The sequence below is a fragment of the Zingiber officinale genome, chromosome 5B, assembly GCF_018446385.1.
Source record: "Zingiber officinale cultivar Zhangliang chromosome 5B, Zo_v1.1, whole genome shotgun sequence".
NCBI classification, from domain to species: Eukaryota; Viridiplantae; Streptophyta; class Magnoliopsida; order Zingiberales; family Zingiberaceae; genus Zingiber; species Zingiber officinale.
In genome coordinates this window covers 89986345-90008950 of record NC_055995.1, presented here as the reverse complement: position 1 = coordinate 90008950, position 22606 = coordinate 89986345, and the positions used below count along the sequence as shown (strand labels likewise).

The window sequence follows — 22606 nt, the reverse complement described above, 5'->3', positions numbered from 1 at the left end:
TTTGAGAATCTGTGCTTGCAGTGTGGGCTAAGTTCTCTAAGGCCCTTTTGATCGTAAGTTTTTTCTTTGTTTTTATCTTTTATAATTTAATGAGGTAAAATGGAAGTGTAATGGTCAAAGAGGGAGAAGAAAAGCTTTCTGTGCCTGCGTGTTGCTCCCAAAGGCCACGGCGAAGAAGCTCCATTCCCGTCGTTGTCTCCACCCCCACCGTCCTCCTCTCCTTGTCTTCTTACACTCGCCTCGCGGGGAAGACACCAGCGACTGCTAATTGCTTAAACATACAGCACGCTCATCTCGTGTGCCCCTCACCTCGCAGGCCATCCTTTATTTATAAAATAATTCAAAATTAATAATTGGATTAGTGCATTGATGTGGTGACAATTAGGGGCAGTATTAGTATTTAATGGTTAAAGGAAAAAATATCTATATTAAATATATTTACATTAGTTAAATTAGTGGAGTAGAATTGTGGAATTAGTGGTTTATCATGAATTATGTAAGTATTTTATAAATAAGCTACACATTTTTATAAATGATGAATTGAAATTAATAAATTATTGTATTCCATTTGTCCATTCTTATCATCTTGAACAGCGCCCCGTTTTATGAATAGAGTGCTTGGTTTAATGAGTCTTAGTTTGCTTGCAATGACAATTACGAAGTTTTTCAATCTTTCATCCTTATTTTCAAAGAAGAGTACTATGAATTTTGGAATATTAAAATGAAGACTATTTAGATCTCAAAATTTTTGAGATTTAATAGAGAAAGTGTAATATACAAAAAATATAAATATGGGTAAAAATGATTAAATTTGACATAATTAAATTGTTCAAAGGAAAATAATTATTTTTAGTAAATAATTTATAAGGAAATAAGTTTATATAAATTTTTATAATTTAATAGAATTTTTATGAATTTTATAGGAATCTTTTTATATTTTATGGAGAGAAAGAGATTAAAAGATAAAGCCTCTTTATAATACCTATTTAAATAAGGAGATTTTTATTACTAAACCCTAAGTTGATCGTCGCCTCCCTCTCGCAAGCGCGTGGCACTGTGCGCTCGACCACCGTCGCGCTGCCCGTCCACCAGAGAACCCCTCCTCCGACCATCGGAGCAGCCCTACCAGTGAGCACCGGCGGTTGTCCGTCGCCACATTAGTTTTCTCCGCCATTACTCTCACGCGCACAGGGCGCTGTTCACCGTGTGTGATCAGCGGGTGTCGCGACCAGTGATCAGCCGTCGTTGCTGCTTCGCTGTCCTCGCAAGCAACCAAGGTCGATCCCCATCTCTTCTCCTCCCCCCCGGCACCGTTATCCTCCCGATCTTGTTTGCGTTGTCCGACGCGGCACTATACGTCCAACAGGCGCTACCCTTATGCGCTCTGCTGTCGCTGAGGACCGGTCATCTTTGTGAGCAGCCGACACTAGTCGACTCCTTTCCTCTGCTCGAGGAGTCATCGTCACCGAACGTTGTCACCGTTGACCCATCTTCATTGCCACCGCGCGAATCCCTTTCGTCGTTGCCAAGACCCAATGTTGCTGCCACTGTTGAGGCCACCACCAGCGCTACCTTGACCTAGGGTCATCGCCGACCGCTTGGTTGCCGTAAGCTAGCCTCTGACGAAGTTGAAGTTGTTATGGGGTAAAATTGATTAAACTTGAATTCTGTTACCTGGTTTGATTAGATTAATCTTAGTTAGTTAATCAAAACTGATTGATTAATTGATGAATTGAATTATTAAATAGATTGATGAAATTAATTAATGGATTGATTAATTAATTAAGAGAGGATTAATTAATAAATAGGTTGGTTAATGAGTTAATTCTTGATACACCTTATATATAGATTGGAGCTAGAGACATGCTCTTTGATTTAAGGATATCAAAGGACATTCTATATAGAAAGGTGGGTAGATCATGCTTATCTTCTTGATAGTTTGGATTAAAGTGCATGATTGTTTACTGTCATATTTGATGAGGTTATAGTTACTTGCATATTTTAAATATGTCCTATATTACTCCTAAATTGATATATTATTAGTTGTCCTTATATGTTAACCTATTGTTGATAGTTATATAGTTATGTTTGCTATTCATGATTGAGTTTATATCCATATATATATATATTTTGATGTGGATATAGGGCAGAGGTGTAATTAAGTGGAGATGAGTGGACATTTTGATCTTTTGGCGGGTTAGGGCTTTAAGGGGGAATACTGAAGCATGCAGAGAGGGGTGCGGCGATTTTGGTTGCTTCCTGCTTCTTGGTACGTTTTCTCTCCGCCGCCAACAGGAACCTTTTCTCCCTCCCATCTCCTCGCCGGCGCCAACGCCGGCTGCCGGCCATCACCTCTCTTCCTCTCCCTCTTCTCCTTGACGCCAGCCATAGCCTTCCTTTCTTCTCCCGCTGGACACCGCGCCGCCAACAGGAACTAGGCGTCTTCCTTCCTCTCCCTCGCACGCTCTTCGCCGGCGCCCACTCTAACGTCGGCCACCACCTCGGTTCCTCTCCTTCTCCTCCTCTCGCTGCGTCTGCCACGACCAGGAGGAAGGGAAGCTTAGTGCTTCCTCACGATGCCGCCGTCGGACGAACTCGGCGCCGCCCTCCTAGCCACTTGAGCCCACCTGCTGGCACCGGCAGCCGCCCCCTTTTCCTCTCCACGCCACCATCACACGATGGAAAGAGCTGCCACCACTAGACCGACCTCGTTGCCTCCTAGCGCTTCTCGCCGGAGCTGGCTCAGAGTCGTCCCTCTCTCTCTCTCCCCTTCTTCTCGTCGGAGCTACCGCAAAGATGCCCTCCTTCCCCTCGCCGGAGCCGCCTCAGAGCCGTCCACCTCTCCTCCTCTCTTCCCCGTGAGGTGTTGCTATCTCCAGCGCCATTGCTTTCGCCGGCCAGCCACAGGCAGCATTCCGGCCATTGCCACGAGCTGCTTGCAGTCCTCACTGTCGATCAGGTCATTGCCACGCACGTCGTCTCTTGCTCCCTTGTCGCGCCAGTATTCGCAGCCGCTTCCAGCAGACGCCGGCAGGCCTTTTCCCTGTTGAGCCGACCTTGCTATCGACCTCTATCAATGATCGGGTGCGGAACCTTTGCTACCAGTACGGACCCATCAAAGTCATACGCTTTCAGCGCCGGTCGGGCCTTTTAACTTCCATGGTTGTGCGCTACCTTAGTGCTTCGAGTCCTTACTGCGGATCGGGTCTTCGAGCCCTCATTGTTAGTGTGTGTTGTTCTGATGTGTCGTGTCCAGATCGTGTGTCGTTACTACAATTTTACCTGCGTGATGTTTTATGTTCTGGCCTTCGTATCCCGGCCTGCGATCTCGTTTCCCGGCCTGCGTGCCGATCTTGCTTCCCGGCTTACGTGCTGATCTCGTGTCCCGGCCTGCGTGTTGCTATAATTTCTCGACCTGCATCTTGTCTTCCGGATCCAGACTGCGTTCGGCTCCGTGCCTCCAAACCCGGCTCTACATTCGACTCCCGTTCGGCTACCCTTCCAGGCCCCGACCACTCGAGTAGTGTCTCATTCGAGGGCGCCCCCTGGGCCAGGGTACATCTCTGTACTCGTCTCTTATTTATTTCGAGATTATATTATTAGTCTGTTACTTATGCATTCGTTGGATCTGCCTCGAGCCTCGGGGTACCAGGGACCGGGGGGACCCGGTTATTGGCTGTAGGTAGCGTTGACCAGAGGACTTCTAAAGACTTGGTAAACATAGAAGTCATCTCGGCACATCCTCCTTCGGGACGTCGCGACTCCATCAACATTTCATCCACCTCACTCGACGGTCCATCTGACTCAGATTTCGAACAGGATCAATTTGGTCGGATGTTGGTGTTGGTGCGGGAAGCATCCGACGATCGAACCTAAGTTTTGATATTGGCAAAGAGATTCAAAGTTAAGATTCTTTGTTATCTAACATGCTTAAATAAGGTTTCAGGAAATTCCTAACTACAGTTAGGCAGGTGAAAATCCTAAGGGGTGGTAACCTTAGGTCCTAGGGGGGTGGTAACCCTAGGTGGAGGAAAACCCTAAGGGGCGGCAACCTTAGGTCCTAGGGGGTGATAACCCTAGTGGAGGAAAACCCTAAGGGGCGACAACCTTAGGTCATAGGGGGTGGTAACCCTAGGTGGAGGAAAACCTTAAGGGGCGGCAACCTTAAGTCCTAGGAGGTGGTAACCCTAGGTGGAGGAAAATCCTAAGGGGGGGTAACCTTAGGTCCTAGGGGGTGATAACCCTAGGTGGAGAAAAACCCTAGGGGGCGGTAACCCTAGGCGGAAAGTCTAGTCGGTCTGGAGGACCGGACTAGCATTAGGTAAATCTCCTGAGTGGAGTAGGTGAGGACGCGTTCCCCATAGAGGGAACAGTAGGCGTCGGGTCGACCTAGGGTTTCCGGTTGAAAACCCGAAGTCAGACTCGGACAGTTTGAAGGCTGTCAAACTTTCATATTTATACTATCACTTATGTGTTATGAGCTAACTTTGTGCTGCAGGGTATTTTTGGGATTAACATATCTTGCAGGGACCAAAGTGCAAAATTAGCCTCGGATGAACAGTACCGAGGCGCCTCCATGGAGCTCGGAGGCGCCTCGGGTGCAAAACCTGAACTGACTGCGAAGTAAGCTTAGAGGCGCCTTGAAGGAAGCCAAGGCGCCTTGGACAGCTTGATGAAGGCGCCTTGGAGAGGCTGAAGGTGCCTTGAACCTGATAAGGTTCGACCAGTTCAGCCCTTATCTCCGCGGCTGACTCGGCTCATTCAAGGCGCCTTGGTGAACAGTAGAAGGCGCCTTGAACACCCTTTATAAGGGATCTCGACCAGCAGCTCAGAACAATAATTCACAAGCTTTCCTTCTGCTGTGTGCTGCTCAAGAGTCGATTATAAAGTGTTGTTGCAGTCGCCGATGACCTGAAGCTTCATTTATTATTATTCTGTTGTCGGTATTATTTCAATTTAAGTTGTACTTATTTCTACTTGTACTTATTCACGATATTTTAGTTGTTGCCCACGAAAAGCGATCAAGGATCGCGGGCCTTCGAGTAGGAGTCGATCTAGGCTCCGAACGAAGTAAACGACCGTGTTCTTGTGTGTTTGTTTTTTTTATTCCTCTGCTTTAATTACTCGACGAACATTTTACGATTCCGATAATCGAACGAAATAGCCGCGAGCGCTATTCACCCCCCTCTAGCGCTTCTCGATCCAACAATTGGTATCAGAGCGGGGTCACTTCGAATAGGTGAAACCACCATTCGAGCATTTCTTTTATGCCTTTCGTTTTCCCCCTCAAAAACTGTTTTCAAAAAATTCATTTTCATCTTTTCACAATTGATTGGGATTAACGAAATATCGCATTTAGCAAATTTTGAAATAATATTTTTTATATAATTTTAATAATATTTTTTATTATTATTTTTTTCAAAATTTGTAAATTGGTATTTCTATCTTTATTCTGCACTACTAATCCAAGACCAAGTCTTGGAACAAGTTTTTTGTTTATATTGCGTGCTAGGTTTTTAAATGGCCTATGAAGATGGATACAACACCGCAAGTCTACCACTCTTGTCCAGCGAAAATTTTGGTTACTGGAAAGACCAGATGGAGCACCAACTGAAAACCCAAGTGGAGACATGGACCATAGTCCAGATCGGACTCATTCTCCCAACTGAAGAAGGTGTACCCATCACCTGTGACAAGTGGGATGCACAAACGATAAGAAACTTCGAGACAAATGCAAAGGCAACATGTATTCTCCTAGGCGAACTACCAAATTCAGAGCTTGATCGAGTCGGAAGGTTCAACACTGCTAAAGAAAGAGCTTTGGGAGAATCTACTCAAACTTCATGAGATTCCTTCAGAGTCAGAAATTGAACAAGACTGCGAACCCAAATACGAATCTCCAGAGTGAACCTCCGAACCAGACTCAGAAGAATCAGATCAGACCGATTTCATAGCACTAATGGCCAGAGAGGAAATTACTGAATCTGAGTCTGAACTCGAGGTGGCAACAGTCAAGGGGGAGGATCCTGTCATGAATTTGAGAGGTAAGATTGTAAATTCAAAATGCAAATGTCACATAACTTGTTTTAAGTTTAGGGAGAGAGGGCACTATAAAAACGAGTGTCCTACTCATAAGACTCGGCCGATACAATCGAAGGAGAAGGAGAAAATGATCAAAAGAGGGAAGGAACAAATTAAATGCTCCAAATGAAAACAAATGGGTCACTGCAAAAGACAACGCCCAGAAAGAAGACCCAATAATCCAGAGGGAGAAATCAAGGTAAATAAATTTACATTATATGAAAATCCAGTTTTTACAACACATGATTGCAGTAGTTCAACTAATCTTGCTTGCTCAAGTATAGATTTTTCTTCAATATTAGATACGCATGCTAATAATACCATGATTAAATTTGATTCATATCTAAACAAGAATAACTCAAAATTATTAAGTAAAAATAAGAAATTAACTTTAAGAAAATTAGGAATACAAAATAATATTTTAAAAGATAAAATTGATAAATTAGAGAAGATTGTTAATAATTTAGTCAAATCACAAAAATCTAGACTTAGATTACAAGTCTAAAGTAAAACTTAAACACTACAAACCAAGCTATAATCAAGTACCTTTTATTTACTAAACTTAATTTAAATATAACTCTAACCTAATTTAAATAAAATTATCAATAATGTAGGGGGAGGCTCCAGAATAGCTGGCACCTCCAAAATAAACTTACCCGGCAGGGTAACCCAAACTTAATCTACCCGAAATGGGTAAACAAGAGTATACTACCCGGCAGAGTAATTAAGGTTAGATAAAATGAGTTAGGTTTAACTTGACTCACAGTACTAGTGAAGTTTTTGGATGATAGTACGTTAGGAAAGTTTGGGCATTGCATGTCTAGGAAGATATGGCTTCGACCTGGTGCATTTGGCCAAGTGGAACTGACCGAAGCTACCCTTAAATAGATCCTAACTAGTTAGACCAAGGTTTAGTATTAAGTTCAATGGGTAGGACTATTTGGAAAACCTCGAAGACATGGTTACTTTAATGAGTTCCTAGTGACTCACCATAGCCCAAAAGTTTATCCAAAAAATGCTTAATTGTTGAACCCAAAGTTAAACCTGAATCTAACACAAAGTTAAACATAACCCTATAATTGAACCTCAATTCATCTCACAAAAATTATAGGATTCCCTGATTGAAAATTTAGATAGGGTGAGATGACTAAGGAATTTAAAATTCAAATTCAAAATTAAATTCGTAATTAATATTATGTTTTTTTAATTAAAATTATTTGAAAAATCATTTAAAAAATTATCTTAAAAATCTTTTAAAACTTATTTTCAAAATTATTTAAAAATCTTTTAAAAATCAATTTCAAAATTATTTAAAAATCTTTTAAAACTTATTTTCAAAATTATTTAAAAATCTTTTAAAAATCAATTTCAAAATTATTTAAAAATCTTTTAAAAATCTTTTAAAACTTATTTTCAAAATTATTTAAAAATCTTTTAAAAATCAATTTCAAAATTATTTAAAAATCTTTTAAAACTTATTTTCAAAATTATTTAAAAATCTTTTAAAAATCAATTTCAAAATTATTTAAAAATATTTTTAAAAACTTTTAAAATTTAATTTCAAAATTATTTGAAAAATCATTTAAAAATCTTTTAAAACTTAATTTCAAGATTATTTGAAAAATCTTATTTAAAAAACTTTTAAAACTTAATTTCAAAATTATTTGAAAAATCTTTTAAAACTTAATTTCAATATTATTTGAAAAATCTTATTTGAAAAATCTTTTAAAACTTAATTTCAAGATTATTTGAAAAATCTTATTTAAAAATATTTTAAAAAACTTTTAAAATTTAATTTCAAGATTATTTGAAAAATCTTATTTAAAAATCTTTTAAAAAACTGTTAAAATTTAATTTCAAGATTATTTGAAAAATCTTATTCAAAAATCTTTTAAAACTTCATTTCAAAATTACTTGAAAAATCTTTTAAAATCGTTTAAAAAATCTTTTAAAATCATTTCAAAATCTTTTAAAACTTCATTTCAAAATTACTTGAAAAATCTTTTAAAATCGTTTTAAAAATATTTTAAAACTTCATTTCAAAATTACTTGAAAAATATTTTAAAATCATTTCAAAATCTTTGAAAACTTCATTTCAAAATTATTTGAAAAAACTTTTCTAAATCATTTCAAAATCTTTTAAAACTTCATTTCAAAATTACTTGAAAAATCTTTTAAAATCATTTCAAAAATCTTTTAAAATCATTTCAAAATCTTTTAAAACTTCATTTTAAAATTATTTGAAAAAACTTTTCAACTTCATTTCAAAATTACTTGAAAAATCTTTTAAAATCATTTCAAAATCTTTTAAAACTTCATTTCAAAATTACTTGAAAAATCTTTTAAAATCGTTTAAAAAATCTTTTAAAACTTCATTTCAAAATCTTTTAAAACTTCATTTCAGAAATTATTTGAAAAATCTTTTAAAAATCATTTCAAAATCTTTGAAAAATTATTTTAAAAATCTTTTTAACTTCATTTCAAAATCTTTGAAGAATTATCTAAAAATTATTTAAAAATCTTTTTAAACTTAATTTCAAAATCATTTAAAAATTATTTGAAAATTAATTTCAAAATATTAATTAATTTAAAGGGGTTTAAAAATCTTTAATTCTCAAATCATATCATCAAATTCTAATTGCTAATGTTAACTCCAATTAATTTTCAACATATTCTCAAAAGTTTAATATTTACTCATTTGGAACTTAAATTTTCAATATTTTCTAATATTAAAATTAATTTCCTCTCACATTCACTCATAAGTTGAACATGCTTGATAATCTAGAATAGGTGAGATGGAATTAGGATAATATAAAGTTCTTCTTATGCTTGTACTCTAAGACCCTAAGGATTTAATTTGGTATTAATTAAGGGGGAGTAAGCGGAGTCAAGCTAATTATCGAGTAATTCTTGAAAAGCTTTTCAAATTTAGCTAAGTTTTTCGAACTAAAGCTTTTCAAATTTAATTAAATATCTTTCTAAAAACATTTCAAATTTAGCTTAGTAGTTTTCTAAATGGTCTTTCAAAATTATCTCAAATTTGACTATATTATTTTTATCCCCTCTCAAACTCCCTACTTTTCAAACTAAGGATTTAACTAAGTATTCCTTTTTAGAAAAATTTCTTGTTCTAATTTAAAAAGTTAACTAACTTTCAAGAAGTTTTTTTTAATTAAGCTAAATATTTTTCTAAGTGTTTTGATATCACAAAATTAGCTAAGTTATTTTTCAAGGTCAAAATAATTTTATCTTAGCTAATTTTAAAAGAAAAAGGCATACTTTCAAAATAGATGACTTCAATATTACAAGCAACTTCTAAAATCTAAGTGTTTATCGAAGTATCTTTAGAGCCCTATATTATTTTTATCTACTTGGTATCTAAGTGTTTACTTAACCCTCTATTATGAAAAGTTCAGTTTTTACAAAAACAAAACTAAGGCCTATATAAACTAATATCTTGTTTATTTTGATATATGGCAAAGGGGGAGAGTATAAGAAAATTAAAAGAATTAAGGAAAATTCAAAGAATTTAAGAAATTCAAATTTTAAGGTGAGCTTTTATCAAGGGGGAGTCTTTATACTTAAGTTTCTCACTAAGGGAGAGCTCTGCACTTAATTTAAGCTTTGCACTTAATTATCATTATGCTTGTATTTTCATGCTTATATTTTTTGTGGCATTATTTTCTTAACTTTGAATTTTTGTTGCCATAATAAAAAAGGGGGAGATTGTTGGTGCGGGAAGCATCCGACGATCGAACCTAAGTTTTGATATTGGCAAAGGGATTCAAAGTTATGATTCTTTGTTATCTAACATGCTTAAATAAGGTTTCAGGAAAGTCCTAACTGCGGTTAGGCAGGAGAAAATCCTAAGGGGTGGTAACCTTAGGTCCTACGGGGTGGTAACCCTAGGTGGAGGAAAACCCTAAGGGGAGGCAACCTTAGGTCATAGGGGGTGGTAACCCTAGGTGGAGGAAAATCCTAAGGGAGGGTAACCTTAGGTCCTAGGGGGTGGTAACCCTAGGTGGAGAAAAACCCTAGGGGCGATAACCCTAGGTCCTAGGGGGCGGTAACCCTAGGCGGAAAGTCCAATCGGTCCGGAGGACCGGACTGGCATCAGGTAAATCTCCTGAGTGGAGTAGGTGAGGACGCGTTCCCCGTAGAGGGAACAGTAGGCGTCGGGTCGACCTAGGGTTTCCGGTTGGAAACCCGAAGTCAGACTCGGAAAGTTCGAAGGCTGTCAAACTTTCATATTTATACTATCACTTATGTGTTATGAGCTAACTTTGTACTGCAGGGTATTTTTGGAATTAACATATCTTGCAGGGACCAAAGTGCAAAATTGACCTCGGATGAACAATACCGAGGCGCCTCCATTGAGCTTGGAGGCGCCTCGTGTGCAAAACCTGAACTGGCTGCGAAGTAAGCTTGGAGGCGCCTTGGACAGCTTGATGAAGGCGCCTTGGAGAGGCTGAAGGCGCCTTGAACCTGATAAGGTTCGACCAGTTCAACCCTTATCTCTGCGGCTGACTCGGCTCATTCAAGGCGCCTTGGTGAACAGTAGAAGGCGCCTTGAACACCCTTTATAAGGGATCTCGACCAGCAGCTCAGAACAACAATTCACAAGCTTTCCTTCTGCTGTGTGCTGCTCAAGAGTCGATTATAAAGTGCTGTTGCAGTCGCCGATGACCCGAAGCTTCATTTATTATTATTCTGTTGTCGGTATTATTTCAATTTAAGTTGTACTTATTTCTACTTGTACTTATTCACGATATTTTAGTTGTTGCCCACGGAAAGTGATCAAGGATCGCGGGCCTTCGAGTAGGAGTCGATCTAGGCTCCGAACGAAGTAAACGACCGTGTTCTTGTGTGTTTCTTTTTTTTGTATTCCGCTGCTTTAATTACTCGACGAACGTTTTACGATTCCGATAATCGAACGAAATAGCCGCGAGTGCTATTCACCCCCCCTCTAGCGCTTCTCGATCCAACAGTTGGTGTAGGGGACCTTGGACTTGTTTTTGGGCAAAAACAGGACCTGAATCGATCAGTCGATCGATTGGCTCATGCCCAATTGATCGGCTGATCGATTGGGTGAGTCCTCACGACAAAGCTCCTCCCAATCGATCAGGTGATCGATTGGGGAGAAGTGTTGCGCGAATAGAAAGCCTCTCAATCTATCGACCGATCGATTGAGAGCCTCTAATCGATCAACCGATCGATTGGGAGCTGCGACTTTTCGCGATAAGCCCTGGATCGATCAGACGATCGATCCAGGCAATTCCCAGGAGCACAGAGGCGCTCTGGATCGATCATTCGATCGATCCAAAGCCTCCCCAATCGATTGGGAGCAATCCAATCGATTAGGATTTGACCGTTGGCGCAGGATAAAGCCGTTGGCGAGCGTTTTTCTGCGTGCAACTTCCTCTCTTCTCCACAGGCGATCACAGCAAACCTTCACAGCGATATTTTCTTCCTCACCGCCTGTTCTTGAAGGTTCTTTGAGGCTCATCCAAGTCAAGAGGCGAGTTGCAACAAGAAGAAGAAGAAGCTAGGGTTTTCATTGTAATCTTGTAAGATTCATTTGTATTTTGCTTCTTTTTTTTCATTGTTGTATTGTGAGGTTGTAAGGCTTCTCCGCCTTCGGTAGTTACCGAGAAGGAGTGTTTTTATAGTGGAGGGTGCATGAGTGTGTGGATCCTTGGACTAGTCACCTCTTCTTGAGGTGGATACCAAGTAAATCCTTAGAGTTAGCGTTGTTATTTGTGTTTCTTGTATTTCCGCTGCACATCATCCCAAGAAGCGAGCAACGACGAGCACGACGATCACGACGAGCTATTCACCCCCCCCTCTAGCTACATTTTGGTCCCAACAGTTGATTGACACAGTTCCAATCGGGGCGGAGGGGCTTGCACGTGTTGAGTCTGTTGCACCTCAACATTCCATTCCGTAGCCATCTCAATAGAGTCGAGTCTGTTTCAAGATTGTTGGACGCAAACAATTTAATGCCGGAGATTTATGGGTATTAGTTGAATTTAAGCTACACTGAATTAAATTCAACATACAGTCGAAATGACCTGAGCGAATAATCTTAGGCTGCCAGCAGGGGCTGATTTATGTAAAGTGCAGAGCGGAAGACCAGGTCAGCAGAGCGGAAGACCAGCAGAGCGAAAGAACAGCAGAGCGGAAGACCAGATCAGCAGAGTGGAAGACCAGGTCAGTAGAGCGGAAGACCAGGGCAGGTCTGCAGAGCGGCAAACCAGAGCGGCAGGGCAGGTCTGCAGAGCTGCAGATCAGAGCGACAGCGCAGGTTTACAGAGCAGAAGACCAGAGCGGCAGATGAGAGAGGCAGCGCAGGTTTGCAGAGTGGAAGACCAGAGCTGCAGGGCAGGTCTACAGAGTGGCAGACCAGAGCATCAATACAAGTCTGCAGAGCGGAAGACCGGAGAGGTAGAGCAGGTCTGCAAAGCGCCAGACTAGATCTGCAGAGCGGAAGACCAGATCTGAAGAATGGAACGACAGGGCTGGTCTGCAGAGCGGAAGATCAGGTCGCAGTTTCCTTGAAACAGATTCGCCCACCTCCGGCTATGCTTCGAGGCTTACAGGGGTCATCTGTTTCCCAGGATACAACGGTAGACCGTGAATCCGACCAAGCACTAGTGGTCACGGTGAACTGAGTGACACCCGATTGCTATCACGGGCACGCCACCGAGCAGGAGCTGCACAACAGAGGAGGAGGAAGAAAATGGAGAGCATTTGCTATGCTGTGTGTGTAACCCTTTTGCCTGTAGTCACAACCTTCTTTTATAGGACCTCAAATGAATGACAAAATTAATGATCATTACTCACCAAGCTACGAAACATCCAGCATTAATCTTCCTTTAATGCATCCGCTACACAAGTAGCAAAAAGATTTACGTGGCCAAATGTTGGATGTTCCACTTGGGCGAATTTTGCCCCGATCGGTCCGGTATTCGTGTGCGCAGGTCACGCTCGCACACGAGTCAACTTGGTTCAGTGCAAATCCGGGCCCTGGATTTGCACCTCCCCTGCACACCCACGCGTGAGAGAGAGCCTCTCACCATGCATTTGTTCACAACTTCAATGTATGTGAATCAATATAAACCAACAAAAGTGCCTTGAAACTTCCAATATGGGACTAAAGTCTCATTCACAATGGAGCCTCTTTCCTATTCCATTTCTTCTCCATTCACTTATTCAACAGTCCTGACACTGTACAAGTAGGCAATGGTTCAGGTTTGCAAATTGCTCACCCTGAAAACACATTTTTCATTCATCGGGTCGACTCTTTTCTATGCGTAATACATTTCATGTTCCTTCCATCACTAAAAATTTACTCTCAGTCCGTCAATTTGCACTTGATAATAATGTATTTTTTGAATTTCACCCTCATTATTGTCTTGTGAAGGATCCCACAACCAGAACCACCCTGCTCAGAGGAGAAATTAGAGATGGTCTTTACTACCTTCAACCTACATCCGCCAAAGCTCTAATTGGAGAACTACAACAAAAATAGCTTTTCGCAGCGCGCAAATTCGCTTTCCGCAGCGCGCATTGCGTGCTGCACAATTAAAAGCTGTTAAAAGTCCTAAATTATTGACAGCGTGCTTTGTGCACCGCGGATAATACTTTCTGCGACGTGCTTTGCGCGCTGCGGATAACATTATCCGCAGCGCACAAAGCACACTACAAATAATAGTTTCCGCGACGTGCTTTGCGCGCTGCGGATAATATTATCCGTAGCGCGCAAAGCACGCCGCGGAAAGCATTTTTATGCGCTAAGGATAATAATCTACAGCTTATAAATGTACGTTGTTGATAGTCTTAACTATATTAAAAAAATATTAATTTGATGAAAATAATAAACCAAAATTTTACAACAAATTTAGTGCAAATAAATCCACAAAATTAACAAAAGTCATAGTTTTTCATTATACAAACAAAATTTAAAGATCTTAAACAAGATACAAAATCTCTATCAAACTAGTTATTAGTTAACAATAATTAAACTTACAATCCACACAAATTAGTATATTATGTATCAATCACACAATACTATAAATTTCGATAACCATGCAACCGTGCTTCCTATTGCATCATCAAGAAACTGCATTTCATCATTTGGTCGAATTAGGTCCACCTTTTCCACCAAAACTTTATCAACCCAAACTTTCCAACATGATCCACCAAGAATAACGTGATGCACTTTTGTGTTTGGATATGTGGATGCAATTCGACCTTCTGCAACAACTAATTCATCAGTAGACCAATGAAGCAACTTACATTTAGTATTAGCACAGATATCTCCATGACTCACATTTCTCAAATTTGACTGTAAGTAAACAATACAAAGTTATTAATTCAATCATATATATTTTTGTAATAATTTTGTGATTCAAAAATACATAATTTTATAATAATCACCTGAAAAACATGACCAAAATCACCACTTTTTTTTGCACCAATGTTGATATCGCTATTGTTACCAAATTCATTCCCAATATTGCTACAAATGTCACCACTAACAATCTAATTTTATAACCAAATCATGTCAAAGCTAATACAACAATAGAAATTTGATCCATTAAGAATTTGAGCATTTCTTAATGCAAATTAAGCCTTTAACAAGATAGCTAATACCATTCATGGTTTAGTCAAAAGCCAAGGATACCCAATTCTTTCAAAGAATATTTTATCATAAACAACATAATCAATCCATCTAGTAATGTTGTCTTCATTAACCATTACAAGCATCTCTATACTTACTTCTAGGACAACCTGCACATAATAAAGCAAACAAAATGTCATCAAAATCTTGTAGCAGGAAACATGATTTACACTAGTCGGTAACGAATAGTGGATACAAATTGAAGATGACCACATAGAAAACATAAATCCTTAATTATGATTATATAAAGCATCAAGATTTTGCAAATACAAACTTCATTCTCCTATTAGGAGACAGACTCTGTGCACCATTACTCCAAATATCTCTAATGCCAGCATGCATCTATGTTTTTATGTTCCATGCATCAAAAGAAATGAAATGTTTTACAATCAGTATTAGTAGAAATAGAATATATGCATATGATAGAATACTTCATGAAGCAAATCATTATAATAAGAACCACATCATAAGATGCATCTGCCTGTGATGCATCAAATAGGTTCAACTCTTCATGTGAAAAGTCATCATCAGATAAATATATCACAACAAAAGATAATGAAAGATGAAACTATCAAATGCTCCACATATTTTATGTCAAGTACAAACTTGAATATTATATAACGACTACCAATAAATTCTAACACAAAATATTAAGAAAATATTCTTACAGACAAAAAATAAACCTTCATTAGATTTAATGTGCCATCAATAATTAGACAATGTAAAAAATATTAAAAAAATGTGAATGACATTCAAATTAATGTAACACCATTTTCATGAATCCATTCAGAATATCTTGGAACAATCATTGCACCTGGTCAAAATGCCCTTGGAATATCAAGGCAAAAGGTGGAGTATATAATGAAGCAAGATTGGTACAATTTGATGTTGACACAGCGCTCTCGCTTGATTCCCAAATAGCAGAATGTCTTGATATGCCGAAGGGAACATCTGAACTTGGTCAAGAGTCGAGATCTGTGGTGTTTTGTATTAAATAAAATTCAATGGCAATAAAGGAACCATCAAATAATTGAACTTTGAAATGTATTAGTACGCAACAATAGATAGAATTATGCAAATTAAGTTAATAGAAGTACAGAAATTATGAAAATGTTAAGGCAATTAAGAATATTTTCCTCATTGAAGAAATAGAAATTTCAAAGAAAAAAAAGTCATCGCAAACTATATCCAATAAAAACACACTCTAATTTTCATAGGTTTAGTCGAAGACCACCTAGTAATTCCATTAATCCCTCAAGTTAAGAAAGATGACTCCACCCCACCACTTTCATTGCTGACATAGAAGAGTTATACAACTTCATCAAGATTCTAACCTATAGCCTGTAAAATACATCTGCAATTAAGGACTTACTATTACAACACTAGTAAGTGAAAATCTCTATTTGGTGAGTACATAGATCTATCAGGATTTCAAGATTTAGATGCTAGCGGTAGATAAATTTATAGATCTAACAAAATTCTTAGGGCCTAAATAAGAGGTATGGTGGAAGCAAATCCCCATACTAATTACTCCAAAGCACCTCTTTTGTCCAAAGTCAAACGAGAGGTGAAGGCTACACTTACTGGAAAAATGTTCATCAAACAAAAGCAAGATATCTAACTTTACTATCACTGACCACACACACACACACAAATCTGAAATCAATAAAGGAAGGAATAGGTCATCGTAGTTGAGATGATCCTTTATGGCGATGACAGCGCCTTCTGCCTCTAGTCGATGGAATCAGGCAGATCGTCCCCTTCTCTCAGCCGGTACTAATTGCTGATGTTCTGAGAGGTGGATCTGAAGTCCATGAGGAACCTGACAAGTACTCCTCGTTGGTGAGGTCAGCGAACTAGTTCATCGTGAGGCAGTAGGTGTGCTCCCCGTGGTCGGCCATCGAATTGTGCTCTTCGACAATCCGGAGGTTCTCCTTGAAGACCTTGAGTTGATATTCGTCTAGATATTGGTCATTTTCGGCAGGGCGATGCTTGGCCCTCCACTCCAGGTAGAGCATTCTCACTTCCTCGTCGATACAGACAGGGACGACCCTATCTTGCTTGGAGAGGGTGAGGGCGTCCTGACAGGTAACAGAGGAGATGACAACAAGGGCGGAGGATGAGAAGAGAATGAGGAGGACAATGACGAAGGTGGAAACCATGAGCTAAAAAGAGGGAAGAGAGAGGGCTCACGAGGGGCGGCGAGGGTTTCGGCGATGGAGAAGGGTTTTCAATCGGGTGAGATGCTATAGGGAATGATTCGGGGCGGGCGAGATAAAAAAATATGTCTAAGATTTTTAATAGTGTATTTCGGTGCGCTGTTAAAATTTTAATTTTTAAAATTATATAATATTTTTAACAGTGTATTTTATATGCTGTTAAAATTTTAATTTTTTAAATTTATAATATTTTTAACAGCGCGTTAAAAGTGTGCTGTTAATATTAATTTTAATAGCATACAATTTTTTGCATGCTGTTATTTGTATAAGTATAATATTATTTACAGCGTACTTAATTGGGTGTGCTGTAAAAAGTATTATTAACAGCGTGCCCTAAAAGTGTGCCGTTAATGACGTGCTGCGGAAAGTCATATTTATTGTAGTGGAGAACGCACAGATAAAACCTCTTGGCATGCATGGCTTGGACATCCATCTCTATGTCTTGTTCAAGAAATCATTAATCGGTTTGACTTACCGACATCTCTGTCATCCTCATCTCATTCTTGTGAAGCATGTTTGAAAGCAAAAAGTCATAAATTGCCCTTTGTTTCTTCTTCTCATATGCCTTGTTTTCCTTTAGAAATAATTCACTCTGATGTTTGGAGTCCTGCTCTTGTTTTATCAAATAAAGGTTTCCTTTATTATGTGGTTTTTATTGATGCTTTAGCAAGTTTACTTGGGTATTTCTCATGAAACGAAAGTATGATCTTTTCGATATCTTTTGTCAATTTCAAAGACACGTAGAACGTTTCTTTGACCGTAAAATACTCTCTCTCCACTCTGATTGGGGTGGAGAATATCAAGCACTTCATCGTCATCTAGGCTCTTTGGGCATTCTCCATCGAGTCTCATGTCCGCATACTCCCGAACAAAATGGCTCTGTAGAAAGGAAACATCGTCATATAATCGAAACTGTCTTAGCTCTTCTCAATTATGCATCAGTTCCACTTAAATTTTGGGATGACGCAGTTCAAACTGCAGTTTATCTTATTAATCATTTACCTACTCCATTACTTCACCATAAAAGTCCCATGGAAAAACTCCATAATCAGTCTCCTAACTATACTTTCTTACGTATCTTCGGTTGTGCATGTTATCCATGGCTACGACCCTACTCTAAGCATAAACTAAATCCTCATTCCCAACAATGTGTTTTCCTTGGTTATAGTAATTTGCACCATGAGTACCGTTGTCTACATATATCGATAGGATGCATATATATTTCTCGGCATGTTATTTTTGATGAATCTCTATTTCCTTTTGCAGCCTCCACGACAACTCCATCTTCAAACGGTGGTACCTTCTTGACACCACCTAATATGCCATCTGAATTACCACAGGTTGCTTATCCAATTAAACCCATGGGAGGTGCAAGAGGAGATGACATCCAAGGTACTACTCCAGAATAGGGGTGGCAATTCGGTTCAGGTTCAGGTTGACGGGTTCGGGTTGGCAGGTTTGCGGGTTGGCAAACAACAACTTGAACCCGACCTGATTATTAATTCGGGTCAAACTATTCAACCTGAACCTGATCTGTTTATTTACACTTGACCCGAACCCGACCCGAACCTGACCCGTTCGACCCGAATTTGATAAAGAAATTTTATATATTAAATTAAAAATTACATTTATCTACACAAATTGAAAAATAAAAATCCATATCATAAAACTGCTGATATCTTCTTCATAATCTAACTAGATTTCTAAATGTAATGTCTGACAATATTTAACCAAATCTTTGCATTTCTTCAAATTAAGCCATTAACTAATAATATAGCAGATAACTTGATGATAAAAAAAATATAATTTCGCAAACCATGGATTGGTACCTAATTTTGATAGCTCTAAGAGTTTTCGTCTGTTTTCGTGTAAGCATGCATGATCATAACTGTTATCTTATTTTGTTGTTGTTGTTGATGATAAGTTAATTAAAGTCATCTAAATTCTAACACATAATTCATGTTGATTAAACTTGAAAACACACAACAGACTGTCTAATGAATCCTATTAATGTAAAGAGCAGATGACTTAGAAGAAAGTCCTAATGCAATCATATTATCAGCACAAACAAAGTCATGATCATTAGAAACCCCATTGACATGGTAGAAACAAACACATGTATCTCCAATAGATCCAAATCCAATTTCATTTTGCTTAAAGCATATACATCTATGATTACATGAACATAGACAAAAGGTGACGATGATATAAGCAACTAGACAATAATAATGAAAACATCTAAAACCAAGAGGGAGTTACCTAAATTGTCAAAATCAACTCACACGGGCTCCTGTAGATCAGTGGAAGTTAAAAAAGACAAGCAAATTTGCAACAAATTAGATAGAATTTACATTCACAACTCCATAGACAAGCAAAGTACCAAGAAAACTTTAGTTCTTTAGAAACATGAGTGGATGGATTGGCCAAAACAAAATCTATTTTGAACTTCATTCTCGGAGAACAAGCTCACCAGTCACCACCTCAGAACAAGCTCACAGTCACCACCTCTTTTCTTATAAACTTAGCTTCGGCCTTCAAACAGAGAGAAGGAAAGAATCGTTATATGTTTCAAGTTGGACCTGGAAGAACCTCCAAGAATGATCAGTCTAAAAGAAAGGAAAACTTAAAAAATATTTTAGATATTTTGATTTTTGAGTAGAAGAGGATCAACAATTCAACATTAAACCTTTGAACAAAATGTACTCCTCCATCCATTGTGGCAATTCAAAGTAGCAAAGTTAATTATCCAAATAGAACAACATTACAACATCAAATTCTAGACCAAGAAAAGTTTTATGAAATAAACTTATAATGCAAAGATTAATGAAAAGACATTAACTCACCAATTATCTAATCACCCAATATTTGAATTTGCACCTTCCATCAAACTAGATTCCGCTTCACCTTTGTTGAGATCCAAAGCCATAATATCTTGAGTTACATCTTCCAATTTAACCAGAGATATATCTACACGAAAAACGGAAAAAGAAAGGAAAAAAATTACAATACAAATACAACTTTAGATTAAAAAAATTATAACTCTGAAAAATTTACAGTTTTCTCCAAAGAGCCAACCTCTACTGCATATTAAGGCTTCAACAACTTGTGGAGATATTGAACTACGATATTGGTCAAGAATTCTACCACGAAGACTAAACGCCGATTCATATGCAATTGTTGAAACTGGAATAGCAAGAACATCCCTAGCTAATTTAGCTAACTCTGGATATTTGAATTGTTGAGATCTCCAAAACTCAAGTACATTAATTGAAGATGTTCTTTTACTTCTTGGCTCATCTAAATACATCTCCAATTGACTTTTTTGAGCACTGACACAAATTCAAAATCCTCAAATTCATCAAATTCCTAGCATATCAAGACAATAAAATATTATATTTGATAAAAATAATTCAAAACGATCAAAATGTTCATCATTCTAAAATTACTATTAACATTAAAAACTTAATATCATACCTTGAAAACATTTGAAAGTTCTTTACTAATATCATCCTGAAATGTAAGAGCATTGACCTCTTTGCTTCTTTGAGAATGTGAAGATGATACTGGACTATTATTTGAATCTTTCATATACTCACCAAAAATACCAAAAAGTGTTTCTCTAACTTTCATTAATTCCCGAGACCCAGAACCATAAAGCTTTCCATAACTAAATTCAACAAACTGAAACTTGTACCGAGGATCAAATATCACAGCAATTGCAAATAAAACATTGAATTCACACCAATATTTGTTGAATTTGACAAACATTTGATCAGCTATCTTCTTCATATACAAATCCTGGCTAGATGACTCTTCATCTAACTTCAACTGAATTACAAAGACATGAGAAAAGTACAAGTTTGATGTTGGATAACGAGATCCAGAAAAGTCCACAGTTGCATTATGAAAAACTTCAAGAAATCCACATATTTTTTTTAACTCTTTCCCACTCTTCTGCAGTTGAACAACTTTGAAAATTAGAATCACTCAATTGAAGATGGCAAAAAGCAAGACGATAGTAAAGAGCATTAGAAAGCATCCTATATGTAGAATTCTATCTAGTCAGAACATCTTGCATTAATGCTCTTTTAGAATCTAGAGAAGTTTGGGAAACACAATTATTGAACTTTTCCTTTCTTCCTTGAGAACCCTTAACATATTTCACAGATTCTCTAATTTTATCCATGGCAATGTCAATCTCTTTCAAACCATCTTGTACAATCAAATTGAGAATATGTGCACAACATCGAACATGAAACAAAGTGCCATCAAAGATCAAAGCATTCTTTAACCTAAGCTGAGTTTTAAGTATTTCAACACAAACATCATTCGCACTAGCATTATCCAAAATGATAGAAAACAACTTCTTTTCAATACCCCAATCACAAGCCAAACTATAAATCTTTTCAGCCAAAGCAACCCCTATATGTGGAGGTGGAATATAGGAAAAATTCAAAAAAAATTTTTGCAACAACCAATTCTTGTTTACATAATGTGCAGTCAAACTCAAGTACCCATCAGTTGCAATAGAAGTCCATGCATCAGAGGTTAAACATATTCTACCAGGGCATGCAAGTAACTCAGTACGTAGTCTACCAAATTCAACACCATAAATCTTCTTAATGTTAGACTTTACAGTGTTTCTGGAGAAATGGCAAACTCTCGGTTCCAAGTACTTAAAGATATTCCACATTCCTTCATATTCAACAAAAGAAAACGACAAATCATGTCTCAAAATTGTATGCACCACTAACTCCCTAAATTTATCTTGACTAAAGGTTGTTCTTGTGGTTAAGCACAGACCTTCATCCGTAGCAATTATGTACTGTCCAATTTCTTTTGTAGTCATTCTCACACATTTTTTAATATGATGGTGTAAATTACCTGTACCACTTTTGCTATCAGCTGCATACTTAGCCCCACACTTGTTGCATTTGCATTCGAGCTTCCCGTCTGAATTTCGAGGAAGCATACTAAAGTGTGACCAAACTCCAGATGAAAGTCTTCTCTTTTTTGTTGACGGTTGAACTTTTTTCGCTTTATCTTTATGGCAAGAAGATTGCGAGCCTTGTGGTATTTCTTGAATTGAATCCTCACTGTCATCTTCAATATCCATTAAAATTTCATCTTCTTCGTTCCTTTCCATATTTTACCTACAAAATAATTTTCAATAAAAAAATATATTAGTAATAAAAACAGAGAAGACACAGAAGACAACTCAAGCTTCTAACAGAGAAGACACAAAAGACAACTCAAGCTTAATTCAAGACATTCAAGTCAAAAGAGAAATCAGAAATGGGGGTGAATAGTGATGATACCTTTCTCGTTCGATGGCCGCGATGATATCTAGAGCTTATCTTGGACGTCATCGCGTCGTGGCTTCGACATCGATGGTCGTCGCGTCGGATCATCAACATCAAGGGCGTCGAGGCATCTGGGGGGTCAACGTTTAGAACTCTAGGGTTGTCGTGTTGGGGACTCGGGGCTAGGTCGTCGCAGCGTTGGAGCATTGGCCATCGGCGAGTGGAGAGCTCTGAAGAAGGGTGAAGAACTGAAGAAGAATCAAAATTGAAAGATGAAAACTGAAAAGATTCTCGCGCCGTTGGAGTTCGGCTGTTGCGTC

General features: G+C 38.1%; 1 protein-coding gene and 1 long non-coding RNA gene across 3 annotated transcripts; both read right to left on the bottom strand.

Annotated features, from left to right (window-relative positions):
• Positions 1–14020: 14020 nt before the first annotated feature.
• LOC121984933 lies at positions 14021–17029 on the bottom strand. Of its 2 annotated transcripts, none has more exons than XR_006113024.1 (2): positions 15579–17029; positions 14021–14874 (listed from the first exon to the last, which is right to left on the bottom strand). It is a non-coding gene; the product is annotated as an uncharacterized LOC121984933 (long non-coding RNA). The 2 variants fall into 2 exon arrangements; XR_006113025.1 differs by having other exon boundaries at positions 14021–14337.
• Positions 17030–19837: 2808 nt separating this feature from the next.
• LOC121986824 (zinc finger BED domain-containing protein RICESLEEPER 2-like) lies at positions 19838–22129 on the bottom strand. The gene is made up of 6 exons (XM_042540760.1): positions 21868–22129; positions 21053–21678; positions 20458–20937; positions 20289–20349; positions 20038–20166; positions 19838–19950 (listed from the first exon to the last, which is right to left on the bottom strand). Exons 1-6 carry the CDS (start codon positions 22127–22129, stop codon positions 19838–19840), a joined length of 1671 nt encoding a protein of 556 aa, XP_042396694.1.
• Between the last annotated feature and the right edge of the window lie 477 nt (positions 22130–22606).

Coding starts and splice junctions, on each gene's coding strand:
- LOC121986824 (XM_042540760.1), bottom strand. CDS start 22,129: ATGGAAAGGAACGAAGAAGATGAAATTTTAATGGATATTGAAGATGAC. Junction 20,938..21,052: donor AAAGAGCATTAATGCAAGAT/GTTCTGACTAGA, acceptor GTTCAACTGCAG/AAGAGTGGGAAAGAGTTAAA. Junction 20,167..20,288: donor CAAAAAAGTCAATTGGAGAT/GTATTTAGATGA, acceptor TTGCTATTCCAG/TTTCAACAATTGCATATGAA.